The 27,319-nt window shown below is 41.6% G+C and overlaps 1 protein-coding gene across 3 annotated transcripts in view; it reads right to left on the bottom strand.

Annotated features, from left to right (window-relative positions):
- Positions 1-27,319, bottom strand: part of PPM1H (protein phosphatase, Mg2+/Mn2+ dependent 1H) — a 271,045-nt gene that overhangs the window by 121,811 nt on the left and 121,915 nt on the right. For all 3 annotated transcript variants that reach the window (XM_032645109.1, XM_032645110.1, XM_032645108.1), the window contains exon 4: positions 19,929-20,041. In XM_032645109.1, coding sequence (XP_032501000.1) covers positions 19,929-20,041 — 113 coding nt within the window. The remainder of the gene's footprint in view (positions 1-19,928; positions 20,042-27,319) is intronic.

Below are 27,319 nucleotides of genomic sequence, written 5' to 3'. Positions count from 1 at the left end.
TTGCATTTCCTTGGGTTGGAAGCAGTTACACAGTTTCATTATCTTACCACTAGTAAAGGGGCGAAGTGTGAGATGTGTAATTGGTTTTCAATCTAGAAATGTAAGTCTTGTTTAACACCTAGCTCCTATCCGCAAGAAAATTCAGACTTGGCCAGAGGAATTCACCTGTGAATGTATATGGAAAGCTTTAACTTACATGAAGGTAAATTCTGAAAAACTGAAAACGAGGAAAAGTGAAATAAAAGAAAACCATCCTGGCTGGTAGTACTGGCTTTGTTTTAAGGATGATCTGTGGACCGCTTTTTATACAGAGCTGCTTCACAGACACATTGAACCTTTGCAGCCTTTTCCTAGGAGAATCCTCAAAAAGATGGCCCTGTATTCCTTGGACTCCTGTCACTCTTGAAAAAGTCTACATACCCTTGGCTGACAGAGAAATGGTAAGCAAGACAAAATGGGGGTCCGAATTCATGGCAGTTATCATTTATAAGACAGAATTCCAGAAGATCCAGAAAATGCTAATGTTATTCTGATTAACATCAAAATGAAAATGCAAAATTTAACATGTTCTCAGAGAACCCTGGGACCTTTGGAAGGGAATGGCAGCCCTCAGTTTGAGGAAGGGGCATTGCCTATATCATAAATGAATAAATTGGACCACCCAAAGCTTACATGCTTCACGACTGCAGTGCATTTAAAATAGCTTCTAGATGCAACCATCCCCTCAACTACACCCCATAAACCATTTTATGTGAGATTAAGGATGCCCTTGATCATAAGGTATGTCATTCCTTTACATGCAAACAGTAAAGAAAAAATGTTAGTTAGAAACTGTTCATTTTGGAGACATTCAAATGTAAAAAACGAAAACACTGCGTGAGTCTTAGCATGGATGGGACATCCCAGTGTACAGGGCATTGACTGAGAACTTGGTGCTCTTTCATTCATGAGAGGGATGGCAGCCCTGTTCCTTAGTAGCTATGGGACCTTGGGCAAATCTCTTCACCTCAATGTGCTTCAGTACATTTACCTGATATGAACAACGCCTACTGCTCACCAAATTGCTGAGAGAACTAAATATTGTCTTTTAGAGTATTTAACATGTACCTAGCACTTATTATCTGTCGTATCGCTGCTGTTACTTCAATCTGGCAAGAGTGGAATCATGAACTTAACAAATCTTAAATGGTCTTCTTCACTCTAAATGAGTTCACCTAGTGTCAGTTGCCAAACCTTTAGACACTGTTTGAAATAAGTGGTAATGGCTTTGCCTCCTCAGTGCCTTAGCGCTCCAGAAATAAAATGAAATTATCTTCCAAAATGCAGTCAAAGCACCTTCTTAAACTGAAGAATCACTCAGGGCCTGAAGGAGTGGATGACTCAAATACAACGGGTGACAGTTTACACATTGTGTTGCAGGACATCTGCATGCCACCAGTTCATTTTTGCTTGAAGTGAAAAAACCGCCCACCATCTGCTTCTTGCCTAGTCCCTTATGATCCCCTAGGTGTTGAGTTGGCTGCTTTTGACTGGGAAAAATAAAGCAACTGGCTGCATCAAGTAGTTCTCTCACGACCCTCTGTGGCTGGTTACCTCGGTTGTGGAGGGGAGGGCAAGGCTGTCCCAGGCTGTATCACCTGGCATCACTATGGACCATCCCACACCAAGGGTGGTCCTTGACTCAGTAAGCCACATAGACCATCAGGAAGCTTCTTGTGAATACAACCCCCAAGCACACGTGCCCCTGATGGTAAATCAGATGATTCACAGCTCATGAAGCAGCTTAAAAAACAGTTCCGAGATTGGTTCAAGATGGTGGAATAGAAGGACGTGCTCTCACTCCCTTTTGAGAGAGCACCAGAATCACAGCTAACTGCTGAAGGATCATCGACAGGAAGACACTGGAACTCACCAAAAAAGATACCCCACATCCAAAGACAAAGGAGAAGCCACAATGAGACGGTAGGAGGGGCGCAATCACAATACAATCAAATCCTATAACGGCTGGGTGGGTGACTCACAAACTGGAGAACACTTACACCACAGAAGTCCACCCACCGGAGTGCAGGTTCTGAGCCCCACGTCAGGCTTCCCAACCTGGGGCTCCGGCAACAGGAGGAGGAATTCCTAGAGAACCAGACTTTGAAGGCTAGCAGGATTTCATTGCAGGACTTCGACATTGCAGGACTGGGGGAAACAGAGACTCCACTCTTGGAGGGCACACACAAAGTAGTGTGCACATCAGGACCCAGGGGAAGGAGCAATGACCCCATAGGAGACTGAACCAGACCTACCTGCTAGTGTTGGAGGGTCTCCTGCAGAGGTGCGGGGTGGCTGTCTCACTGTGAGGACAAGGACACTGGCAGCAGAAGTTCTAGGAAGTACTCCTTGCCGAGAGCCCTCCCAGAGTCCACCATTAGCCCCATCAAAGAGCCTGGGTAGGCTCCAGTGTTGGGTCACCTCAGGCCAAACAACCAACAGGGAGGGAACTCAGCCCCAGCCATCAGCAGACAAGGGGATTAAAGTTTTACTGAGCTCTGCCCACCAGAGCAATACCCAGCTCTACCCACCACCAGTCCCTCCCATCAGGAAACTTGCACAAGCCTCTTAGAAAGCCTCATCCACCAGAGGGCAGACAGCAGAAGCAAGAAGAAATACAATCCTGCAGCCTGTGGAACAAAAGCCACATTCACAGAAAGACAGACAAGATGGAAAGGCAGAGGGTTATGTACCAGATGAAGGAACAAGATAAAACCCCAGAAAAACAACTAAATGAATTGGAGATAGGCAACCTTCCAGAAAAAGAATTCAGAATAATGACAGTGAAGATGATCCAGGACCTCGGAAAAAGAATGGAGGCAAAGATCGAGAAGATGCAAGAAATGTTTAACAAAGATGGAGAAGAATTAAAGAACAAACACCTAGAAGAATTAAAGAACAAATAAACAGAGATGAATAATACAATAACTGAAATGGAAACTATACTAGAAGGAATCAATAGCAGAATAACTGAGGCAGAATAACGAATAAGTAACCTGGAAGACAGAATGATGGAATTCACTGCTGCAGAAAAGAATAAAGAAAAAAAGAATGAAAAGAAATGAAGACAGCCTAAGAGACCTCTGGGACAACATTAAACACACCAACAGTTGCATTATAGGGCTCCCAGAAGGAGGAGAGAGAGAGAAAGGACACGAGAAAACATTTGAAGAGATTATAGTCGAAAACTTCCCTAACCTGGGAAAGGAAATAGCCACCCAAGTTCAGGAAGTGCAGAGACTCCCAGGCAGGATAAACCCAAGGAGAAACACACCGAAACACACAGTAATCAAACTGACAAAATTAAAGACAAAGAAAAATTATTGAAAGCAACAAGGGAAAAACGACAAATAACACACAAGTGAACTCCCAGAAGGTTAACAGCTGATTTCTCACCAGAAACTCTACAAGCCAGGAGGGAGTGGCATGACATACTTAAAGTGATGAAAGGGAAGAACTTACAACCAAGATTATTCTACCCGGCAAGTATCACATGCAGATTCAATGGAGAAATCAAAAGTTTACAGACAAGCAAAAGCTAAGAGAATTCAGCACCACCAAACCAGCTCTACAATAAATGCTAAAGGAACTTCTCTAAGTGGGAAACACAAGAGAAGAAAAGGATCTACAAAAACAAACCCATAACAATTAAGAAAATGGTAATACGAACATACATATCGATAATTACCTTAAACATGAATGGATTAAATGCTCCAACCAAAAGACAATGGCTCGCTGAATACATACAGAAACAACACCCACATATATGCTGTCTACAAGAGACCCACATCAGATCTAGGGACACATACAGACTGAAAGTGAGGGGATGGAAAAATATATTCCATGCAAATGGAAATCATAAGAAAGCTGGAGTAGCAATACTCATATCAGATAAAACAGACTTTAAAATAAAGAATGTTACAAGAGACAAGGAAGGACACTGCATAATGATCAAGGGATCAATCCAAGAAGATATAACAATTTTGAATATATATGCACCCAACATAGGAACACCTCAATACATAAGGCAACTGCTAACAGCTATAAAAGAGGAAATTGACAGTAACACAATAATAGTGGGGGACTTTAACACCTCACTTACACCAATGGACAGATCATCCAAACAGAAAATTAATAAGGAAACACAAGCTTTAAATGACAAAATAGACCAGAAAGACTTAATTGATATTTATAGGACTTTCCATCCAAAAACAGCAGATTACACTTTCTTCTCAAGTGTGCACGGAACATTCTCCAGGATAGATCACATCTTGGCTCACAAATCAAGCCACAGTAAATTTAAGAAAACTGAAATCATATCAAGCATCTTTTCTGACCACAATGCAATGAGATTAGAAATCAATTACAGGGAAAAAAATGCAAAACACACAAACACATGGAGGCCAAACAATACGTTACTAAATAACCAAGAGATCACTGAAGAAATCAAAGAGGAAATCAAAAAATACCTAGAGACAAATGACAATGAAAACACGATGATCCAAAACCTATGGGATGCAGCAAAAGCAGTTCTAAACCGGAAGTCAATAGCAATACAAGCCTACCTCAAGAAACAAGAAAAATCTCAAGTAAACAATCTAATCTTACACCTAAAGGAACTAGAGAAAGAAGAACAAAGAAAACCCAAAGTTAGCAGAAGGAAAGAAATCATAAAGATCAGAGCAGAAATAAATGAAACAGAAACAAAGAAAACAATAGCAAAGATCAATAAAACTAAAAGCTGGTTCTTTGAGAAGATAAACAAAATTGATAAACCATTAGCTAGACTCATCAACAGAAAGAAGGAGAGGACTCAAATCAATAAAATTAGAAATGAAAAGGAGAAGTTACAACAGACACCGCAGAAATACAAAGCATCCTAAGAGAGTACTACAAGCAACTCCATGCCAATAAAATGGACAACCTGGAAGAAATGGAGAAATACTTAGAAAGGTATAACCTTCCAAGACTGAACCAGGAAGAAATAGAAAATATGAACAGATCAATCACAAGTAATGAAACTGAAACTGTAATTAAAAATCTTCCAACAAACAAAAGGCCAGGACCGGATGGCTTCACAGGTGAATTCTATAAAACATTTAGAGAGGAGCTAACACACATTCTTCTCAAACTCTTCCAAAAAACTGCAGAGGAAGGAACACTCCCAAACTCATTCTATGAGGCCACCATCACCCTGAGAGCAAAACCATAAAGATACTACAAAAAAAGAAAATTACAGACCAATATCACTGATGAACATAGATGCAAAAATCCTCAACAAAATACTAGCAAACAGAATCCAACAACACATTAAAAGGATCATACACCATGATCAAGTGGGATTTATCCCAGGGATGCAAGGATTCTTCAATACACACAAATCAATCAATGTGATACACCACATTAACAAACTGAAGAATAAAAACCATACAATCATCTGAATAGATGCAGAAAAAGCTTTTGACAAAATTCAACACCGATTTATGATAAAAACTCTCCAGAAAGTGGGCATAGAGGGAAACTACCTCAACGTAATAAAAGCTACATATGACATACCCACAGCAAATATCATTCTCAATGGTGAAAAACTGAAAGCATTTCCTCTAAGATCAGGAACAAGACAAAGATGTCCATTCTCGCCACTCTCGTTCAACATAGTTTTGGAAGTCCTAGCCACAGCAGTCAGAGAAGAAAAAGGAATACAAATTGGAAAAGAAGAAGTAAAACTGTGACTGTTTGCAGATGGCATGATACTATACATAGAGAATCCTAAGATGCCACCAGAAAACTACTAGAGCTAATCAATGAATTCGGTAAAGTAGCAGGATACAAAATTAATGCACAGAAATCTCTTGCATTCTTATACAGTGATGATGAAAAATCTGAAAGAGAAATTAAGGAAACAACCCCATTTACCACCGCAACAAAAAGAATAAAATACCTAGGAATAAACCTACCTAGGAAGACAAAAGACTTGTATGTAGAAAACTGTAAGACACTGATGAGAGAAATTAAAGATGATACAAACAGATGGAGAGATATATCATGCTCTTGGATTGTAAGAATCAATACTGTGAAAATGACTATGCTACCCACAGCAATCTAAAGATTCAATGCAATCCCTATCAAATTACCAGTGGCCTTTTTTACAGAATTAGAAGAAAAAATCTTAAAATTTGTACGGAGACAACAAAAGACCCCGAATAGGCAAAGCAGTCTTGAGGGAAGAAAACAGAGCTGGAGGAATCAGACTCCCTGACTTCAGACTATACTACAAAGCTACAGTAATCAAGACAATATGGTACTGTCACAAAAACAGAAATATAGATCAATGGAATAGGATTGAAAGCCCAGAGATAAACCCACGCACCTATGGTCAACTAATCAATGACAAGGGAGGCGAGGATATACAATGGAGAAAAGACAGTCTCTTCGATAAGTGGCGCTGGGAAAACTGCAAAAGAATGCAATTAGAACACTCCCTAACACCAAACACAAAAATAAACTCAAAATGGATTAGAGACCTAAATGTAAGACTGGACACTATAAAACTCTTAGAGGAAAACATAGGAAGAACACTCTTTGACATAAATCACAGCAAGATCTTTTTGGTCCACCTCCTAGAGTAATGGAAATAAAAACAAAAATAAACAAATGGGACCAATGAAACTTAAAAGCTTTTGCAAAGCAAAGGAAACTACACAAGACGAAAAGACAACCCTCAGATGGGAGAAAATATCTGCAAACGAATCAACGGACAATCGATTAATCTCCAAAATATATAAACAGCTCATGCAGCTCAACATTAAGAAAATAAACAACCCAATCCAAAAATGGGCAGAAGACCTAAATAGACATTTCTCCAAAGAAGACATACAGATGGCCAAGAAGCATATGAAAAGCTGCTCAACATCACTAATTATTAGAGAAGTGCAAATCAAGACTACAATGAGGTATATCACCTCACACCGGTTAGAATGGGCATCATCAGAAAATCTACAAACAACAAATGCTGGAGAGGGTGTGGAGAAAAGGGAACCCTCTTGCACTGTTGGTGGGAATGTAAATTGATACAGCCACTATGGAGAACAGTATGGAGGTTCCTTAAAAAACTAAAAATAGAGAGGTCGGCGGGAAGATGGCGGAAGAGTAAGACGTGGAGATCGCCTTCCTCCTCACGGATACACCAGAAATACATCTACACGTGGAACAACTCCTACAGAACACCTACTGAAGGCTGGCAGAAGACCTCAGAGCTCCCAAAAGGCAAGAAACTCCCCACGTACCTGGGTAGGGCAAAAGAAAAAAGAAAAAACAGAGACAAAAGAATAAGGACGGCACCTGCACCAGTGGGAGGGAGCTGTGAAGGAGGAAAAGTTTCCACACACTAGGAAGCCCCTCCGCGGGTGGAGACTGCGGGAGGCGGAGGGGGGAGCTTCGGGACCGCGGAGTGGTGCACAGCGACGGGTGTGGAGGGCAAAGCGGGGAGATTCCTGCACAGACGATCGGTGCTGACCAGCACTCACCAACCCGAGAGGCTTGTCTGCTCACCCGCCGGGGCGGGAGGGGCTGCGAGCTGAGGCTCGGGTTTCGGTTTTGGACGGAGCGCAGGGAGAGGACTGGGGTTGGCGGCTTGAGCATAGCCGGAAGGGGTTGGGGCGCCACGACTAGCCGGGAGGGAGTTCGGGGAAAAGCCTGCACTGGCCGAAGAGGCAAGAGACTTTTTCTTCCCTCTTTGTTTCCTGGTGCGCGAGGAGAGGGGTTTAAGAGCGCTGCTTAAAGGAACTCCAGAGACGGGCGCGAGCCGCGGCTGAGGGCGCGAGCCCCCGAGACGGGCGCGAGCCGCGGCGGGAAGCGCGAGCCCCAGAGACGGGTGCGAGCCGCGGCTGAAACCGCGGACCCCAGAGACGGGCGGGAGACGCTGGGGCTGCTGCTGCCGCCACCAGGGGGGCTGTGTGCGAGCACAGGTCACTCTCCGCGGCCCTCTTCCGCGGAGCCTGTGCAGGCCGCCACTGCCGGGTTCCCGGGATCCGGGGACAGCTTCCCCGGGAGTACGCACGGCGGGTCTCAGGCTGGTGCAGCGTCACGCCGGCCTCTGCCGCAGCGTCACGCCGCCTCTGCCGCCGCAGGCCCGCCCCGCACGCAGTGCCCCTCCTTCCCCCATCCCCCAACCCCCGGCCTGAGTGAGCCGGAGCTCCCGAATCAGCGGCTCCTTTAACCCCGTCCTGTCTGAGCAAAAAAACAGACGCCCTCCAGCGATCTGCGCGCAGGGGCAGGGCCGGGTACAAAGCTGAGCTCCTGTGAGCTGTGAGAGCAGGGAGGAGAGGGGGAGGTCTCTCCCGGCAGCCGCGGAGGCGGCAGATTGAAGCTCCACAATCAACTTGATGTGCCCTGCATTGTGGAATACCTGAATAGACAGGGAGTGATCCCAAATTGAAGAGGGGGAATTTAGGAGCGAGATCTGTGATTTTTTTCCCTTTTCCTCTTTTTGTGAATGTGTGCATGTATGCTTCTGTGTGAGATCTTGTCTGTATACTCTTGCTTCCACCATTTGTCCTAGGGCTCTATCCGTCCATGGTTGTTTTTTTAAAAAAAAAAAAAAAAATTTTTTTTTTTAATAATTAATTTTAATTGTAATAACTTTATTGAACTTTACCTTCGTTCTTTCTTTCTTTCTTTCCTTCCCTCCTTTAGACAGCGAATCACCCCAGGTTGAGGGGGTGGTCTCTGGGAGCAGGATTTATGATTTTTCCCCCTTTGCCTCTCTTTGTGAACGTGTATGTGTATGCTTCTGTGTAAGATTTTCTCTGTATAGCTTTGCTCCCAACAGTTGTCCTAGGGCTCTATCCGTCCATGGTTTTTTTAAAAAAAAATTTTTTTTCTTAATAATTAATTTTAATTGTAATAACTTTATTGTACTTTACCTTCGTTCTTTCTTTCTTTCTTTCCTTCCTTCCTTCCCTCCTTTAGACAACAAATCACCCCAAATTGAGGAGGTGGTCTCTGGGAGCAGGATTTATGATTTTTCCCCCTTTGCCTCTCTTTGTGAACATGTATGTGTATGCTTCTGTGTAAGATTTTCTCTGTATAGCTTTGCTTCCAACATTTGTCCTAGGGCTCTATCCGTCCATGGTTTTTTTTTTAAAAAATTTTTTTTTTCTTAATAATTAATTTTAATTGTAATAACTTTATTGTACTTTACCTTCGTTCTTTCTTTCTTTCTTTCCTTCCTTCCTTCCCTCCTTTAGACAGCGAATCACCCCAGGTTGAGGAGGTGGTCTCTAGGAGCAGGATTTATGATTTTTCCCCCTTTGCCTCTCTTTGTGAACGTGTATGTGTATGCTTCTGTGTAAGATTTTCTCTGTATAGCTTTGCTTCCAACATTTGTCCTAGGGCTCTATCCGTCCATGGTTTTTTTTAAAAAAAAAATTTTTTTTTCTTAATAATTAATTTTAATTGTAATAACTTTATTGTACTTTACCTTCGTTCTTTCTTTCTTTCCTTCCTTCCTTCCCTCCTTTAGACAGCGAATCACCCCAGGTTGAGGAGGTGGTCTCTAGGAGCAGGATTTATGATTTTTCCCCCTTTGCCTCTCTTTGTGAACATGTATGTGTATGCTTCTGTGTAAGATTTTCTCTGTATAGCTTTGTTTCCAACATTTGTCCTAGGGTTCTATCTGTTCTTTTTTTTTTTTTTTTTCTTTCTTTCTAAATATTTTTTAGTACAATAACTATATTATACTTTATTTTATTTTTACTGTACCTTCTTTCTTTCTGTCTTTTTTCCTTCTTTCCCTCCTTCCTTCCTCCCTTCCTCCCTCCCTCCTTTCTTTCCTTCTTTGCTTCTTCCTTCCTTCCTTCCTTTCCTCCTTTCCTTCTTTCTTTCCTCAAACTTCTACTAATTCTCTCTACATTTTCTCCTTCTTTCCCTTCTACCTTCCTTCCTTCCTCCCTCCCTCCCTCCTTTCTTTCCTTCTTTGCTTCTTTCTTCCTTCCTTCCTTTCCTCCTTTCCTTCTCTCTTTCCTCAAACTTCTACTAATTCTCTCTACATTTTCTCCTTCTTTCCCTCCTTCTTTCCTTCCTTCCTCCCTCCCTCCCTCCCTCCTTTCTTTCCTTCTTTGCTTCTTTCTTCCTTCCTTCCTTTCCTCCTTTCCCTCTTTCTTTCCTCATACTCCTACTAATTCTCTCTACATTTTCTCCTTCTTTCCCTCCTTCCTTCCTTCCTTCCTCCCTCCCTCCCTCCTTTCTTTCCTTCTTTGCTTCTTTCTTCCTTCCTTCCTTTCCTCATACTTCTAATAATTCTCTCTACTTTTCCTCCCTTTTATTCTGAGCCGTGTGGATGAAAGGCTCTTGGTGCTCCAGCCCAGGAGGCAGGGCTCTGCCTCTGAGGTAGGAGAGCCAACTTCAGGACACTGATCAACAAGAGACCTCCCAGCTCCACATAATATTAAACGGTGGAAATCTCCCAGAGACCTCCATCTTAACACCAGCACCCAGCTTCACTCAACGACCAGCAAGCCACAGTGCTGGACAACCTATGCCAAACAACTAGCAAAACAGGAACACAACCGCACCCATTAGCAGAGAGGCTGCCTAAAATCATAACAAGGCCACAGACACCCCAAAACACACCACCAGACGTGAACCTGCCCACTAGAGAGACAAGATCCAGCCTCATGCAGCACAACACAGGCACTAGTCCCCTCCACCAGGAAGCCTACACAACCCGCTGAAACAACCTTAGCCACTGGAGACAGACATCAAAAACAACGGGAACTACGAACGTGCAGCCTGCAAAAAGGAGACCCCAAACACAGTAAGATAAGCAAAATGAGAAGACAGAAAAACACACAGCAGATGAAGGAGCAAGAAAAAAACCCACCAGACCTAACAAATGAAGAGGAAATAGGCAATCTACCTGAAAAAGAATTCAGAATAATGATAGTAAGGATGATCCGAAATCTTGGAAGTAGAATGGACAAAATGCAAGAAACAGTTAACAAGGACCTACAAGAACTAAAGATGAAACAAGCAATGATGAACAATGCAATAAATGAAATTAAAAGTACTCTAGATAGGATCAATAGCAGAATAACTGAGGCAGAAGAACGGATAAGTGACCTGGAAGATAAAGTAGTGGAAATAACTACTGCAGAGCAGAATAAAGAAAAAAGAATGAAAAGAACTGAGGACAGTCTCAGAGAGCTCTGGGACAACATTAAACGCACCAACATTCGAATTATAGGGGTTCCAGAAGAAGAAGAAAAAAAGAAAGGGACTGAGAAAATATTTGAAGAGATTATAGTTGAAAACTTCCCTAATATGGGAAAGGAAATAGTTAATCAAGTCCAGGAAGCACAGAGAGTCCCATACAGGATAAATACAAGGAGAAATACGCCAAGACACATATTAATCAAACTATCAAAAATTAAATACAAAGAAAGCATATTAAAAGCAGCAAGGGAAAAACAACAAATAACACACAAGGGAATCCCCATAAGGTTAACAGCTGATCTCTCAGCAGAAACCCTACAAGCCAGAAGGGAGTGGCAGGACATACTGAAAGTGATGAAGGAGAAAAACCTGCAAACAAGACTACTCTACCCAGCAAGGATCTCATTCAGATTTGATGGAGAAATTAAAACGTTTACAGACAAGCAAAAGCTGAGAGAGTTCAGCACCACCAAACCAGCTTTACAACAAATGCTAAAGGAACTTCTCTAGATAAGAAATGCAAAAGAAGGAAACGACCTATAATAACGAACCCAAAACAATATAGAAAATGGGAATAGGAACATACATATCGATAATTACCTTAAATGTAAATGGACTAAATGCTCCCACCAAAAGACACAGATTGGCTGAATGGATACAAAAACAAGACCCTTATATATGCTGTCTACAAGAGACCCACCTCAGACCTAGAGACACATACAGACTGAAAGTAAGGGGATGGAAAAAGATATTCCATGCAAATGGAAACCAAAAGAAAGCTGGAGTAGCAATTCTCATATCAGACAAAATGGACTTTAAAATAAGGACTATTAAAAGGAATAAAGAAGGACACTACATAATGATCAAGGGATCAATCCAAGAAGAAGATATAACAATTGTAAATATTTATGCACCCAACATAGGAGCACCTCAATACGTAAGGCAAATACTAACAGCCATAAAAGGGGAAATTGACAGTAACACATTCATAGTAGGGGACTTTAACACCCCACTTTCACCCATGGACAGATCATCCAAAATGAAAATAAATAAGGAAACACAAGCTTTAAATGAGACATTAAACAAGATGGACTTAATTGATATTTATAGGACACTCCATCCAAAAACAACAGAATACACATTTTTCTCAAGTGCTCATGGAACATTCTCCAGGATAGATCATATCTTGGGTCACAAATCAAGCCTTGGTAAATTTAAGAAAATTGAAATTGTATCAAGTATCTTTTCTGACCACAACGCCATGAGACTAGATATCAATTACAGGAAAAGATCTGTAAAATATACAAACACATGGAGGCTAAACAATACACTACTTAATAATGAAGTGATCACTGAAGAAATCAAAGAGGAAATAAAAAAATACCTAGAAACAAATGACAATGGAGACACAACGACCCAAAACCTATGGGATGCAGCAAAAGCAGTTCTAAGGGGGAAGTTTATAGCAATACAAGCCCACCTTAAGAAGCAGGAAACATCTCGAATAAACAACCTAACCTTGCACCTCAAGCAATTAGAGAAAGAAGAACAAAAAAGCCCCAAAGCTAGCAGAAGGAAAGAAATCATAAAAATCAGATCAGAAATAAATGAAAAAGAAATGAAGGAAACGATAGCAAAGATCAATAAAACTAAAAGCTGGTTCTTTGAGAAGATAAACAAAATAGATAAACCACTAGCCAGACTCATCAAGAAAAAAAGGGAGAAGACTCAAATCAATAGAATTAGAAATGAGAAAGGAGAAATAACAACTGACACTGCAGAAATAAAAAAAATCATGAGAGATTACTACAAGCAACTCTATGCCAATAAAATGGACAATCTGGAAGAAATGGACAAATTCTTAGAAATGCACAACCTGCCAAGACTGAATCAGGAAGAAATAGAAAATATGAACAGACCGATCACAAGCACTGAAATTGAAACTGTGATTAAAAATCTTCCAACAAACAAAAGCCCAGGACCAGATGGCTTCACAGGTGAATTCTATCAAACGTTTAGAGAACAGCTAACACCTATCCTTCTCAAACTCTTCCAAAATATAGCAGAGGGAGGAACACTCCCAAATTCCTTCTACGAGGCCACCATCACCTTGATACCAAAACCAGACAAGGATGTCACAAAGAAAGAAAACTACAGGCCAATATCACTGATGAACATAGATGCAAAAATCCTCAACAAAATACTAGCAAACAGAATCCAACAGCACATTAAAAGGATCATACACCATGATCAAGTGGGGTTTATTCCAGGAATGCAAGGATTCTTCAATATACGCAAATCTATCAATGTGATAAACCATATTAACAAATTGAAGGAGAAAAACCATATGATCATCTCAATAGATGCAGAGAAAGCTTTTGACAAAATTCAACACCCATTTATGATAAAAACCCTCCAGAAAGTAGGCATAGAGGGAACTTTCCTCAACATGATAAAGGCCATATATGACAAGCCCACAGCAAACATCATCCTCAATGGTGAAAAACTGAAAGCATTTCCACTAAGATCAGGAACAAGACAAGGTTGCCCACTCTCACCACTCTTATTCAACATAGTTTTGGAAGTTTTAGCCACAGCAATCAGAGAAGAAAAGGAAATAAAAGGAATCCACATTGGAAAAGAAGAAGTAAAGCTGTCACTGTTTGCAGATGACATGATACTATACATAGAGAATCCTAAAGATGCTACCAGAAAACTACTAGAGCTAATCAATGAATTCGGTAAAGTAGCAGGATACAAAATTAATGCACAGAAATCTCTGGCATTCCTATATACTAATGATGAAAAATCTGAAAGTGAAATCAAGAAAACACTCCCATTTACCATTGCAACAAAAAGAATAAAATATCTAGGAATAAACCTACCTAAGGATACGAAAGACCTGTATGCAGAAAATTATAAGACACTGATGAAAGAAATTAAAGATGATACAAATAGATGGAGAGATATACCATGTTCTTGGATGGGAAGAATCAACATTGTGAAAATGACTCTACTACCCAAAGCAATCTACAGATTCAATGCAATCCCTATCAAACTACCACTGGCATTTTTCACAGAACTAGAACAAAAAATTTCGCAATTTGTATGGAAACACAAAAGACCCCGAATAGCCAAAGCAATCTTGAGAACGAAAAAAGGAGCTGGAGGAATCAGGCTCCCTGACTTCAGACTATACTACAAAGCAACAGTAATCAAGACAGTATGGTACTGGCACAAAAACAGAAAGATAGATCAATGGAACAGGATAGAAAGCCCAGAGATAAACCCACGCACATATGGACACCGTATCTTTGATAAAGGAGGCAGGAATGTACAGTGGAGAAAGGACAGCCTCTTCAATAAATGGTGCTGGGAAAACTGGACAGGTACATGTAAAAGTATGAGATTAGATCACTCCCTAACACCATACACAAAAATAAGCTCAAAATGGATTAAAGACCTAAATGTAAGGCCAGAAACTATCAAACTCTTAGAGGAAAACATAGGAAGAACACTCTATGACATAAATCACAGCAAGATCCTTTCTGACCCACCTCCTAGAGTAATGGAAATAAAAACAAAAATAAACAAATGGGACCTAATGAAACTTCAAAGCTTTTGCACAGCAAAGGAAACCATAATCAAGACCAAAAGACAACCCTCAGAATGGGAGAAAACATTTGCAAATGAAGCAACTGACAAAGGATTAATCTCCAAAATTTACAAGCAGCTCATGCAGCTCAATAACAAAAAAACAAACAACCCCATCCAAAAATGGGCAGAAGACCTAAACAGACATTTCTCCAAAGAAGATATACAGAATGCCAACAAACACATGAAAGAATGCTCAACATCATTAATCATTAGAGAAATGCAAATCAAAACTACAATGAGATATCATCTCACACCAGTCAGAATGGCCATCATCAAAAAATCTAGAAACAAAAAAAAAAAAAAAAAAAAAAAACTAGAAACAATAAATGCTGGAGAGGGTGTGGAGAAAAGGGGACACTCTTGCACTGCTGGTGGGAATGTGAATTGGTTCAGCCACTATGGAGAACAGTATGGAGGTTCCTTAAAAAACTACAAATAGAATTACCATATGACCCAGCAATCCCACTACTGGGCATATACCCTGAGAAAACCAAAATTCAAAGAGTCATGTACCAAAATGTTCATTGCAGCTCTATTTACAATAGCCCGGAGATGGAAAGAACCTAAGCGCCCATCATCGGACGAATGGATAAAGAAGATGTGGCACATATACACAATGGAATATTACTCAGCCTTAAAGAGAAATGAAATTGAGATATTTGTAATGAGATGGATAGACCTAGAGTCTGTCATACAGAGTGAAGTAAGTCAGAAAGACAAAGACAAATACCGTATGCTAACACATATATATGGAATTTAAGGGGAAAAAATGTCATGAAGAACCTAGGGATAAGACAGGAATAGAGGCGCAGACCTACTGGAGAACGGACTTGAGGATATGGGGAGGGGGAAGGGTGAGTTTTGACAGGGCGAGAGAGAGTCATGGACATATACACACTAACAAACGTAGTAAGGTAGATAGCTAGGGGAAAGCAGCCGCAAGGCACAGGGATATTAGCTCGGGGCTTTGGGACAGCCTGGAGGGGTGGGATGGGGAGAGTGGGAGGGAGGGAGACGCAAGAGGGAAGACACATGGGAGCACATGTATATGTATAGCTGATTCACTTTGTTATAAATCAGAAACTAACACACCATTGTAAAGCAATTATACCCCAATAAAGATGTTAAAAAAAAAAAAAAAAAGAAGCAATTAGATATTCACTAAGATAAAAAAAAAAAAAAAAAAAAAAAAAACTAAAAATAGAATTACCATATGACCCAGCAATCCTACTATTAGGCATATACCCAGAGAAAACCATAATTCAAAAAGATACATGCACATCAATGCTCACTGCAGCACTATTTACAATAGCCAGGACATGGAAGCAACCTAAATGCCCATCGACAGACGAATGGATAAAGAAGACATGGTACATGTACACGATGGAATATTACTCAGCCATAAAAAGGAACGAAATTGGGTCATTTGTAGAGATGTGGGTGCATCTAGAGACTGTCATACAGAGTGAAGTAAGTTAGAAAGAGAAAAACAAGTATCGTATATTAACGCATATATGTGGAACCTAGAAAAATGGTACAGATGAACTGGTTTGCAAGGCAGAAATAGAGACACAGATGCAGAGGACAAACGTATGGACACCAAGTGGGGGGAAGTGGCAGGGGGTGGGGGGGGATGAATTGGGAGATTGGGATTGACATATATACACTGATATGTATAAAATGGATAACTAATAAGAGCCTGCTGTATAAAACAATAAAAATTTAAAAACAAACAAAAAAACAGTTCCTGAACACAAGTAGTTTCCAAATCAAACCAGTGCAAATGTTCCTTTTTCCTAAGTGTAAATAATTATGGGGTAGTGATCCTATGACAAAGATTTGCTTCACTCTCAAAATTGTCAAGATTTAAAGCAAACAGATGCGCAGCCAATATCTGATAGTAAAGAAGAAAAATTAGCAATTAATCAGGGCTCTGTTGTCAGAATTCTCTGTTAGCCTGACCATTTGTTTAAACTGAGCCCTTGGATTCACGACTACTTGTCCATAAGTCATAATGGACCTATATTTACGTAGATCTGATAAAAAAAATCACTTAGCTGCTGTTTCTTGGGAAGAACTGAATATATTTGTAAACACAAACACCTATGTTATTAGTATATAAACTAGGCAATGATCCTACATAAGGTGATATCAAATATGTATTGTTTATACAAGAGCTGAAAATACACTAACTAATAAGTGTCCTACAAGTTATTTTTTGGACAGTGCATACAATACAAACTCATACTGCTCTTATGTCTCTACATGACATATGACCCATAAGTGAACAGCAAACCCAACTCGTCAGCCGTAAAACCCCAAATTCATATCTGGATACTGGGGCCAGAATACTACAAATGTAATTAAGCTGATTAGGTTTTAGAGATGTTGTTTTCTCATAAAATAATTTGTGTAGTTGGTGGGGAGGGGGGTGTGCTTTACAGCTTTAATAAGGACAAAAGCACCTGTTAAGCTTTTCAAATTAGGAATAGCATGTAAAACATCATACTTCTGTGGACACATAGAAACATAGGAACTTCAGGTACTTGAGAATTTCAAAAACGGACTCTAAGAAAGATAAAATAACCAAAAGATCAACCTTTAGAGAACCACTTTACTTTCCCAAAGTGTCACACCTCACAGTGACAATCTTTAGAATGCCAGAATGTTTAGAAATTAATATTTAGTCCAGTATCACCATTTTCATAGATGAGGAAATCAAGATCTGGTCTAGACACTGGCACTTAAAAGGGGGTGGGGTGGGACGCAAGGTCCTGAACAGGGCACTGAGCTTCTGGGAAGTAGGGCTGAAGCCCTGGAGCTCTGTCAGGGAGCTCAGAGCTTTGAAGGAAACTGTGCTCAAAAACGCGGACAGGGCGTTGGGGAGGAGCTGCTTCTCTGAAAGGCATAATCCAACATAAAGATATTCTGGGCATGGAAGTTGGGTTACCTTCCGAGCCTGGGGTCCTCTGGTGAAAGATGCTTCCCTGGGACGATGGGCAGGAACAAAGCACTCGGTCACCACCTTCATCACTGGAAGGGCCAGGGAAGCAAACTCTTTTCGAAAAACACGGAACCAGACATCAAGACTAAAGGTGAATATGAGTGCAAAAGCTGTATCATCGATTCGGTTTTACACAGAACAGAAAGGAATCATCCCCTGACCTGCACATCTGTCTCCAGCAAGCTGAAGATCCAGAAGTGAACAAGGGCTCAGAGGCCGGTCCTCAGTGTGTATCTTACAAGGCCCTGGGAGATGATGATTCCTATTTTCAAGATGCTCCAACCCTGGGGAGGGCAAGAGGGGCAGCAGATGTGCTGGTGATTTTCCACTTGCCCCCCACCCTGGAGATGCAATCTTGGCCTGTGTCTGTGCCCTGGCTGACCAACCTCTCTGACCCTCATTCCAGCCAGGCTCATCCAATGGGAGGCCCTGGTAGGAGAAAGCGGGATAGGAAGAAGGAGAAGTCGGAGTATTTCCTCCCATTCTCTCCTGTGGCCCCTGCCTAGGGGCCCTCATCTGTGGCCCCCTCTCCTGGGCTTGGCTGTAGCATTTCCTCCCTGGACCCTGCAGGCCTAGGGGGCTTCAATGCCCTCCTGGTCTCAATGCTCCTAGCCCGTCCCCTTTCACTCTTTCATTCAGTTGATCCATGTGAGTTGGAGTCTGTCTCCTGCCAGGACCACTAGGGAATAGAAGCCATGAAATAAACATGGCATCTTATACTCACTTCCACTTACTTGGAAAAATTTTATATTGAAACTGAGAGAGCAGAACAGAAATCCACATAAACCTTAAAAATAAACAGACCTTCCAAAATCTTCAAACTCCAAATACTGCTGCGTTGGCAGGTCACAGTCCTTTGGTCTCCAGAATCTTTAGTGGCAAGACAGGGAGAGGATGCTTAACTAGGTTGACTGGAAACTCCCTCAGGCTCTCCTGCTCTCTGGAATTCACCGATTGCCTGAGGGAGTCAGGGAAGGGGAGGGTCCGACCTCAGGGGAGGGCTAGACCAAGCAGAGATGTTGAGAAGAGGCAAGTGACCCAGAAGAAGAAGCTGGAGGAATGACAGCATCTTTAGACCACAGCCCGTGTAGGGAAATCACTCATCCTCTGAGGACATCACGATTAGAGTCCAGTACTTTGACTGCTTTCAGAATAGAGTCGGCCTTTGGCAAAAAGTCCTGCTAGAAGGCCAACATGTTTTGTTACTCAAGGGGCGGAGAAATGTATAATCCATATTACAACACTTTTCACAAAGTCTGTGAAAATTAATTTAATATTGACTAAATAACAGATGTGGCCATACCTAAAGTGAGCACATATCAGTCATTTAAAAGAAGATTAAAACACAAGTCTATCTGATTTCTGGTAATACTGGATAGAGTAAGGGTTAACCACCATCTCTTGCCCCAAAGTCCTCTCAGCTGAACCCAGAAGAGAGGAAAATGCAGGCTGTAGGGGCACATGCATAAAAGGAGACACTCCTGGGCTTCTGGGAGGGGACACAGGGCAAAGTTACTGAGTAGAAAACGAATTAGCTGGGGAGTCCTCCCCGGGCCCCTCCAAACACCCATTTCATTCAAATCGCTTTCCTCCCTCCTCATCTCTCTCACATATTATGTCCCTGCTAATAAGCTTTCATCGAAAATCAGGTTCTGAAGTCAAAAAACATGTGGACACTACTGGTTTAGGTTAAACACAAGTGTATACATATATATATACATATATATATATATATATATATATATATACATATATATATATGTATATATATGTATATATATACACGTCAACTGCTACTACAGACAGGTAAGGAGAAGACCACCCATATCTTTTAATACCTTCCCGATGAGTCTTCTTAAATGCACTCTTATCCAGATATAGAAGGCTTATCTTTCTCAATATCTAATCCGAAGCAGGATTATTTTATTTCTAAGCATTTAACTTTTTAAAAAAGATTTAAAAATTAAAGGAAGGCATTGAACTTTAGGAAGAACCAGAGGGCTACTCTGCTTACCTGCTGTCCCCAGCATTTGCTACGTACAGCTTCCCCAAAAGGCAAATCACGATGAGGGCTGTGCAACCACCAGATATACTGTATGAACTCCTCTCTCGTTCGATTTGTAGGTCCTGGAGAAGAAGACAAAGTTAGTACTGGACTGTACAGGAAAAAAGACTGTCTTAGCCTTGCTCCCTCGACACAGCCCTAAGATTTGAGTACGACTCGAAGAAGGGACAAGAAAATCTTTAGTACTGGCTTTCTATCAACTGACAAGCATTTCTGGAGAGGACACTGGCATAAAACGGTCGCCTACCAGACCATGTGCGGACCAGAGACAGGAAACAAGGGAAGGCAAACAGATATAATCAGACAAAAATGAGAAGAATTAAACCAACTGTATTTAATAAATATCATGGCTTACGGAAAATTCAGTCTTTGTATGGACAGCCTGAGCTGCTGTGGAAAACAGATGAGAGGCTAATAATGTCGAGTGCTTGGACCTGATCAGTGTTTTTAACCCCAAAGTCTCCAATAAATAAATTCCTTTACAGCTAGACGAGACAGGTGACTTGAAGGACTGTGTCCTCAATTCAACTTGGGCAGGAGTCCACCCCCGTCTTACTGATCAAAGACAGAAGCTTCTGAACTCTGAACCTCTTCCCAAGGCCACTAATTCACAAGAGGGACACACGCGCATAGTATCAGCCAACCATCAGTGAGCACTTCCTCTATATCAGGCAGTGCGAGAAGCGCTTTACATATAGAATCGCATCTCATTCTCACAACTGTAACATTCACCTCACTGTTCAGATGCAGACAAGTGGGGAACTTGCCCATATTTACCCCAGTGGAGTTTGGATTCCAATCGGGTTCTCCTCCTCTAAAGCCTAGTATTTATTACCTGCCACCTAATGAGGTCTCCCCAAGGAAATTAAAAATAGAACCACATTCCTACGGACAGAGATGCATCATCCTCCAGACAGATGTCTTTGTGAAATGCTGTGTCAGTGACAGAAGCCAGGGTTCCTTGACCTCAGAAAAATGAGAGTTGTTAGGAAAATAAACCGAATGCTGCCCAAAATAATGGCAAATGTTCTCATCGCCATCTATTGTTGGGGCCAAGGAAGAAAGGACGAGGGTGGGGTACAGAAGAGCAGGAAATGGTGCTCTGGCTGACTCTGAGGCTGCTGTCGGCTGACCAAGGGCCAGGGCCCGTTTGTGATGCTTAGAAACCCACAGAATTAGAACTCAGCTACTTCAGCCAGCCTCCTGATGGGAAGCAGAGATAATTCAGTAATCCAGCATTTATCGGCAGCTGCTGTGCTCCAGAGGCCACAGGCGATAAGACAAAGTCAGAGAAATCACCAAGGAGAAGCTGGAAACAGGAGAAGAGCCTGAGCTTTGAAAACAGATTAAGAACACAGTATTGGTCAAAATGTAAGGAGGGGAAAAGTACGAAGACAAGACCTGGGAGAAACTAACATACTGGGAATGAACTGAGTAAAGGTTAAGGGCCGGTGGAGGCGGGGTGTGGGGAAGCTGAGGAACCATCGGGAGGGGTAAGAATGAGTGTACAATACGGGACGTGATGGTTTAGAAGCAGGTGAAGAAAAATTCCAAAAAGGGGTTGAGTGAATGACAACATCAAGTGCTCCAGACGGGTCAAGCACAAGGACCACCCCCAAAGACCACACTGAATTTAAAAAATTCATTTACAATCTCTGTATAAATTAGCTTAAAGGGGCTGTCATGAGGATTAAATTAGACGGCGTAGATGAGGGGCTTCGGAGACGAGCTAGATTCTCCCCACAGCCTGGATCCCATGACTGAGAGCAGAGACCTTTCTTGCTCAGTGCTAGATCCTCAACACCCATATTGGGCCAAGTAAAACGTAATTTAATAAATATCTATTCAATGGGCAAATAAAGAAATACATTATAAAACGCCTGGGTTTCCAATTATCTCCCCACCATTTTACCTCTGCCTTAACATGAGACATGTGTCCCACCATTCATAAGTGAAAAGCTTACAACATGCATAAACACTCACTGAGATGAATAATTAAGCAGGAACCCAGGCTTCCAATAACACGCAATTGATAGGAATGAATGAATGGTTCTTAGAACCCAAGCAGGGATGGCAGGAGGCTGGAGGGTGACACGGGAGGAGGGACACACGTCAGCAGGGAAAGACCGTCACAAGAAAGTGACAGACGGGAAAGAAAACATCAAGACGTCAGAAGTTCCGCCTGTTGAACCTCCAAACAGTGCATCAAAACAGAACCAACAACCCTATTCACAAAGGAGTTTGCGGGTAGGTTTATGCAATTTTTTTGCATTTAAATAAATAAAATAAAGTTGATATTATGATAGATATATATTTCATCAAATTAATATAGAAACTGGTATATAAAGCCCACACTCAATACTAACATTTTTAATACACTGGAAAGAACTGCTCTAGCTACAGAAACTATCCTTTCACATCCAGAATCACTATTTGTTTGAATACCTAAAGTCTGAATGAAAGGCAGTTTTGAGTAAAAATCCTTTAAGCACCCAACTGCTTACAGACTGGAGTGTGAATGATGCTTGACGGACTTAAACCATTGGTGCGATCCAAAAAGTAGAGTCCACGTGAAAGAGCCGCCCACGTCAAAGAATTCCTCTGGGACTCAGACAAACAAGTTTATTCTGCATCGTAGGTGCCTTACTTATCATGGTTTACATCACCAGAAAATCTGATTATAAAGTTATTTCATCTTTTAAAAAAATATCAAGATAGAGTGTTTGACACTAAGATTTTCTGCTACAGCAGAGTTCACATTTGCCTTTCATTTGGGGGAAACATTCCAGTTAGCCTGCCCATTGAATGCCTTGTTATGACATTAATAGCGTCAGTATTTTTTTCTAATTGATTTCACCGTTTCTTTCATCTTTTCCTACCTTCCCTCTGCAGTTCCCCCAGCATAAGGAATGCAAATTTGGCAACATTTCCACATAAACAGTGGCCCAAAGTCTAGCTATTTTTTATACAAGAAACTTTGCTAACAGGCTCATGCTTTCATCACCTCCCGCCTCTGCGTGCTAATAGACATATGCGTGTGCGCTCAGACGCACACTTTAATTACATGTGTGCTCTCTGGGATCACAGTGAAAGGATTTGAAAGATGTGTTTCCACAGACTTCATCCGCCCTGTAGGATTCACTGACATGAAAATATGCTCTTTTATTTCTTCTTCTAAAACTGGGTGTAACTAGAACATATTCTAAAAATAATTGCTTCCCCCTCCCCTCCCTAGAAGACAAAATAGCACATTTTTTTCCTACACCACCTACTCCTCTTTAAAAGATGCTTCACAAAATCTTAGTATTAAAAGGAACATTAAAGGACCATCTGGGTGGTCCTTCTACTACCAGGTCAAACGTGATAAATGAAGTCAATAAAGATATATTTACTGTTGAATTAACTACCTAATTTCTTCAAACTCTTAACTTTTCCAGTTAGCTTAAGCTTCTCACACTCTACATTTAAAAAAAATTTTTAAATGTATCCCTCAAGAAGTTTGGGTACTTTTTTCAAAAGATTAAGGAAATCATGAAAAATTGCCCACTGCTTGTGCTAAACAAAGACCGATTTGGAATATCTCCCCCATTTTAGCTGCCATGAACCTCAAGACATAAGTCTAGAATAAATTACCAGCAAAACACATGCACATACTATCATTCCTTTTCAAGTATGATCTAAAAGGATCAACTTAAGTGACTCAGAAGATTCCATTAACAAGATAATTGATTTATCTGTTCAATCAAGAGTCCCTCTCAAGGCTGCTTTCTACCTAGCAGAACTGATTTATCCTGTGTTGCATCTGTCTAAATATTACATTTAAGCAAGGTTTATCTCTAAATCAAAGAATGGATCCAATTTTTAAGACTTGGGATTGTATTTTGCTCCTTTTTGTTGCAAGGAAGAATGAGAGCAGTGAAGGGAAAAAAGGATGTGTGTGAAAGGAGACTAATTCAGCAGGAAAGAATTGCAAGAAAGAAAATATATTTTTCGGGATCACTGTAATTTGCTTCGAAAGTCCCACAGATGATGCATCTCCAGGATTATTCTTTGTTTCCTACCAATTTCAGGTCGCAAAAGGAAAGCAATATCAAACACCAGAAGGCAGCGAGTGTTGGGTGGTTTCAATAGGACCTGGCACCTCCCCCTAGCTGGGTTAAAACATGGTTATGAGCACATTGCTAATAGCGTCAGTCACAAATAATAAGATTCTGCATGGTTTTAGTATCTGGGACTGATTTCGGTTTATTCTGAGAAGCCAATCTGTCAGCCAAGCAATGGGGAAGGGACAAACCAGCACTGCCTAATATCGCCACCTGCTGGCTGTTGGTGGAATCACATGCTCATTCCTTCTCGGAAGAACTTCCTGTTCTACTAAAAACAAAGACAAAACAAAAACAAAAAGCCTCTAGCTTAAATACAGACAGACCAACAGGTCCACTTACCATTACTATTCTAATTCTCAAAACCATTAAAATGTATAAACTATAAATTAGCTTTGCATTCATCCTCCTTTTTCACCATCGTGCCATCATATGGTTTTTACCGACAAAGCCAAGCTGAGTGGTATTTCCAACCATTTACTCAGTGACAGTAAGATGTATGCTAGTTTTACAAGTTAAAATGTTGCCATTTTTCTCCCTTCATAACAATCAAACCTCCAAAACATTCTTCACTGTGGCGAGGAATCTATACCCACACTGAAAAGGAAATAGGACAGAATTTTGAGATCCTCCTGCCTGTGTCTATAACTCAATTCCTGTAGGTAAAAAAGGTCATCACTGCTGACTTGCTTCTGATTCCTAGGAGGGCAAAGGTCTCCTGCAACTATACCAACAATGGAAGTGACTTCTTACATGACTCCCCTGTTTTTGGAGGGTATGGAAGTAGGAAGGAGACTGACATCAGGACTTAGAAGACATTTATCTTCTTCGTATCTGTCATCTTGAGCCAAGCAACCACCTAAACATAGTAGGTGACAAAACTTAGCTGCAGAAGTAGGCATTGTTACAAAGTATAGTTGGGAAGCAGAAATGAAGTCAGTCAGAAAGTTCCTGAGATCCTGGTCCTCTTGGAAGCGAGGGTTCATTTTCCACGGTGGACACAGGAGGAGCTGGCCACGTGGCCTTCACTCTGAAGGGAGATCCAAGATGAGATACAATAGGGGACCACAGGGCAGACCCACTTCTGCCAGCATGGATCAGAGGCCCGTGGTCAGAGGTCACCTCCTCACAAGCCACGTACTGTGCCAGACAACCCCAGGATCAAAGAGAAGAGGAAAAACAGTGCCTTCAAAGAGGCTTACCGTATTTGATGAAACTTACCATCTCCTCTGGTCCACAGCGTTTCCCCCCCACTTCTGTTACTCTTTATTTTTCGACGGGTACCTACTTTTTCCTAGAAATAGGTATTATTTATTCTGGTCTGGTGTTTCTGAATCTTTTTATCCAATTTTCTCTTTCAGATAGATATGAACATTTCACTTAATGTCACTCAGAACATTAAAACAAATGAGATACTATCTATCTCTGTGTTCGTATAATGTGACGACAAATACCCCCAGATACAAAATCCAATGTTTTTCTTCTAGACCCCCATGGTGTCTAGAAGAATGCTGGCTATAAAATATAAGCAATTGAGGGCTTCCCTGGTGGCGCAGTGGTTGAGAGTCTGCCTGCCGATGCAGGGGACGTGGGTTCGTGCCCCGGTCCGGGAAGATCCCACATGCCGCGGAGCGGCTGTGCCCGTGAGCCATGGCCGCAGAGCCTGTGCGTCCGGAGCCTGTGCTCCGCAGCGGGAGAGGCCACAACAGTGAGAGGCCCACGTACCGCAAAAAAAAATATATATATATATAAGTAATTGAGAAGGGCACTGGTGGGAGGTGGGGAGAGAGGAATGACCTCTGATTCTACTTTGCTGAACTGTCATAAATAAAGCAAAACCCCAAACGAAAGGCAAGCTTTGCCTTTATTATGTTACATTCTGAATCTCAGGAGGGGTGGCTGCAAATATGTCATCAGTGTGGCAAATTTGAGGCTTAGGTGCTGGGCATGGGGAATTTTTAGGGATTGAAAGTGCAGGAGAAAGCAAGAGAGCCACAAAGCTGAAATGACTGAATCTTATTCAATATTGGGTTTTCCTATTACAGGGGATCAGAATGGCATAAAACCTGCAATACCTAAAGAACACCTAGAAAGTTAGAAAGTAGCTGGCTGTTGTGAGGAAAAAAATTAAGAATGGCCGGGAGATTCCAAACCTGCTCCCCTCAGAAAGGTCTAAAGGAGGAACCACCAAGGTCAGGCCAACAGAATAAGGAAATCAGCTGTGTGTTGAGCATTTCAAACCAAAGTTTACCTTTAAACGCTGACCGTCAAAACCTAATAGCGAGAAAGGGTGGAAAGAAAAAGTATTTTTTATGAGTTGACAATGGCCTTCCGTAGTATGCTGTATAATTTCTCTGTTGTAAGTTCTGAAGCTCAACCCAAGCTATTTAATGGCTAAGTCAGGCACTTTTCTGTGACGCTGGAGTAGATTTTTCCTGAAGTCCCTGATGAAGCAAAGAAAAAAACTAGAGCATCTCTATAATTAGGGTAAACATATGACATCATCCAGACAGGGACACTTTTGGGAGTAAAAGGGGACAGTATTAATAACTATTCTGGGCCAACAGGCATCAGCTGGCTCAGTCCCCAGCCATGCAGGAGGCAGGGCCACACTGCCGAGAACCAGGAGAACCAAGGAATGATGAGTATTCTCCCTTAATAAGTCCAAGCACATGGTGCAAAGCCCAGTTAGCAGGCACTCTGGGGGCTAGACAGACAATCTGGGAAAAACGTTAAGTGTGAAGAAGAAGCTATAGGGTGGGGTGGATTAGAAAAGAACAGAATGGCTTAAGGCCCCAAATCCATATTATGGCACAGCAAGTCATCCACAGGCTGGTTACAGATGGCCTCTCCAAGTCACCTTACAGCATCCCTACGCTTGAAATCTGCATCTAACCATGGTGGACGTCAGCTTGCTGCCTTTGGCCCATCTGGGTTCTCTCCGTGATGTGGGTCTTCACACAAACGGTTGTCTCTGCCCAGAGCACTCTCCCAGCTCCCACGTTCTGTCTGCTTTCTTCCCACTCTCTGAAAGCATTGCTTCTCCGGGGAACCCTACTTCATCTCTTTATCAGATTCCTACCTACTCTTCATTTCTTCTCTCGAGGCCCTTCCCATTTATATTTTATCTGTTTAATATCTGTCTTTGCCTAATTTCTTCCATGCTTTTTTCCCAGCTAGCCCTGGCTTAGAGTTAGTTCTCAACAAATATTTATGGATTGAATGAATTACACTGGA

Source organism: Phocoena sinus, chromosome 10 (assembly GCF_008692025.1).
Source record: "Phocoena sinus isolate mPhoSin1 chromosome 10, mPhoSin1.pri, whole genome shotgun sequence".
In the NCBI taxonomy this organism is placed as follows: domain Eukaryota; kingdom Metazoa; phylum Chordata; class Mammalia; order Artiodactyla; family Phocoenidae; genus Phocoena; species Phocoena sinus.
This window is presented reverse-complemented; position numbering and strand designations above follow the sequence as displayed.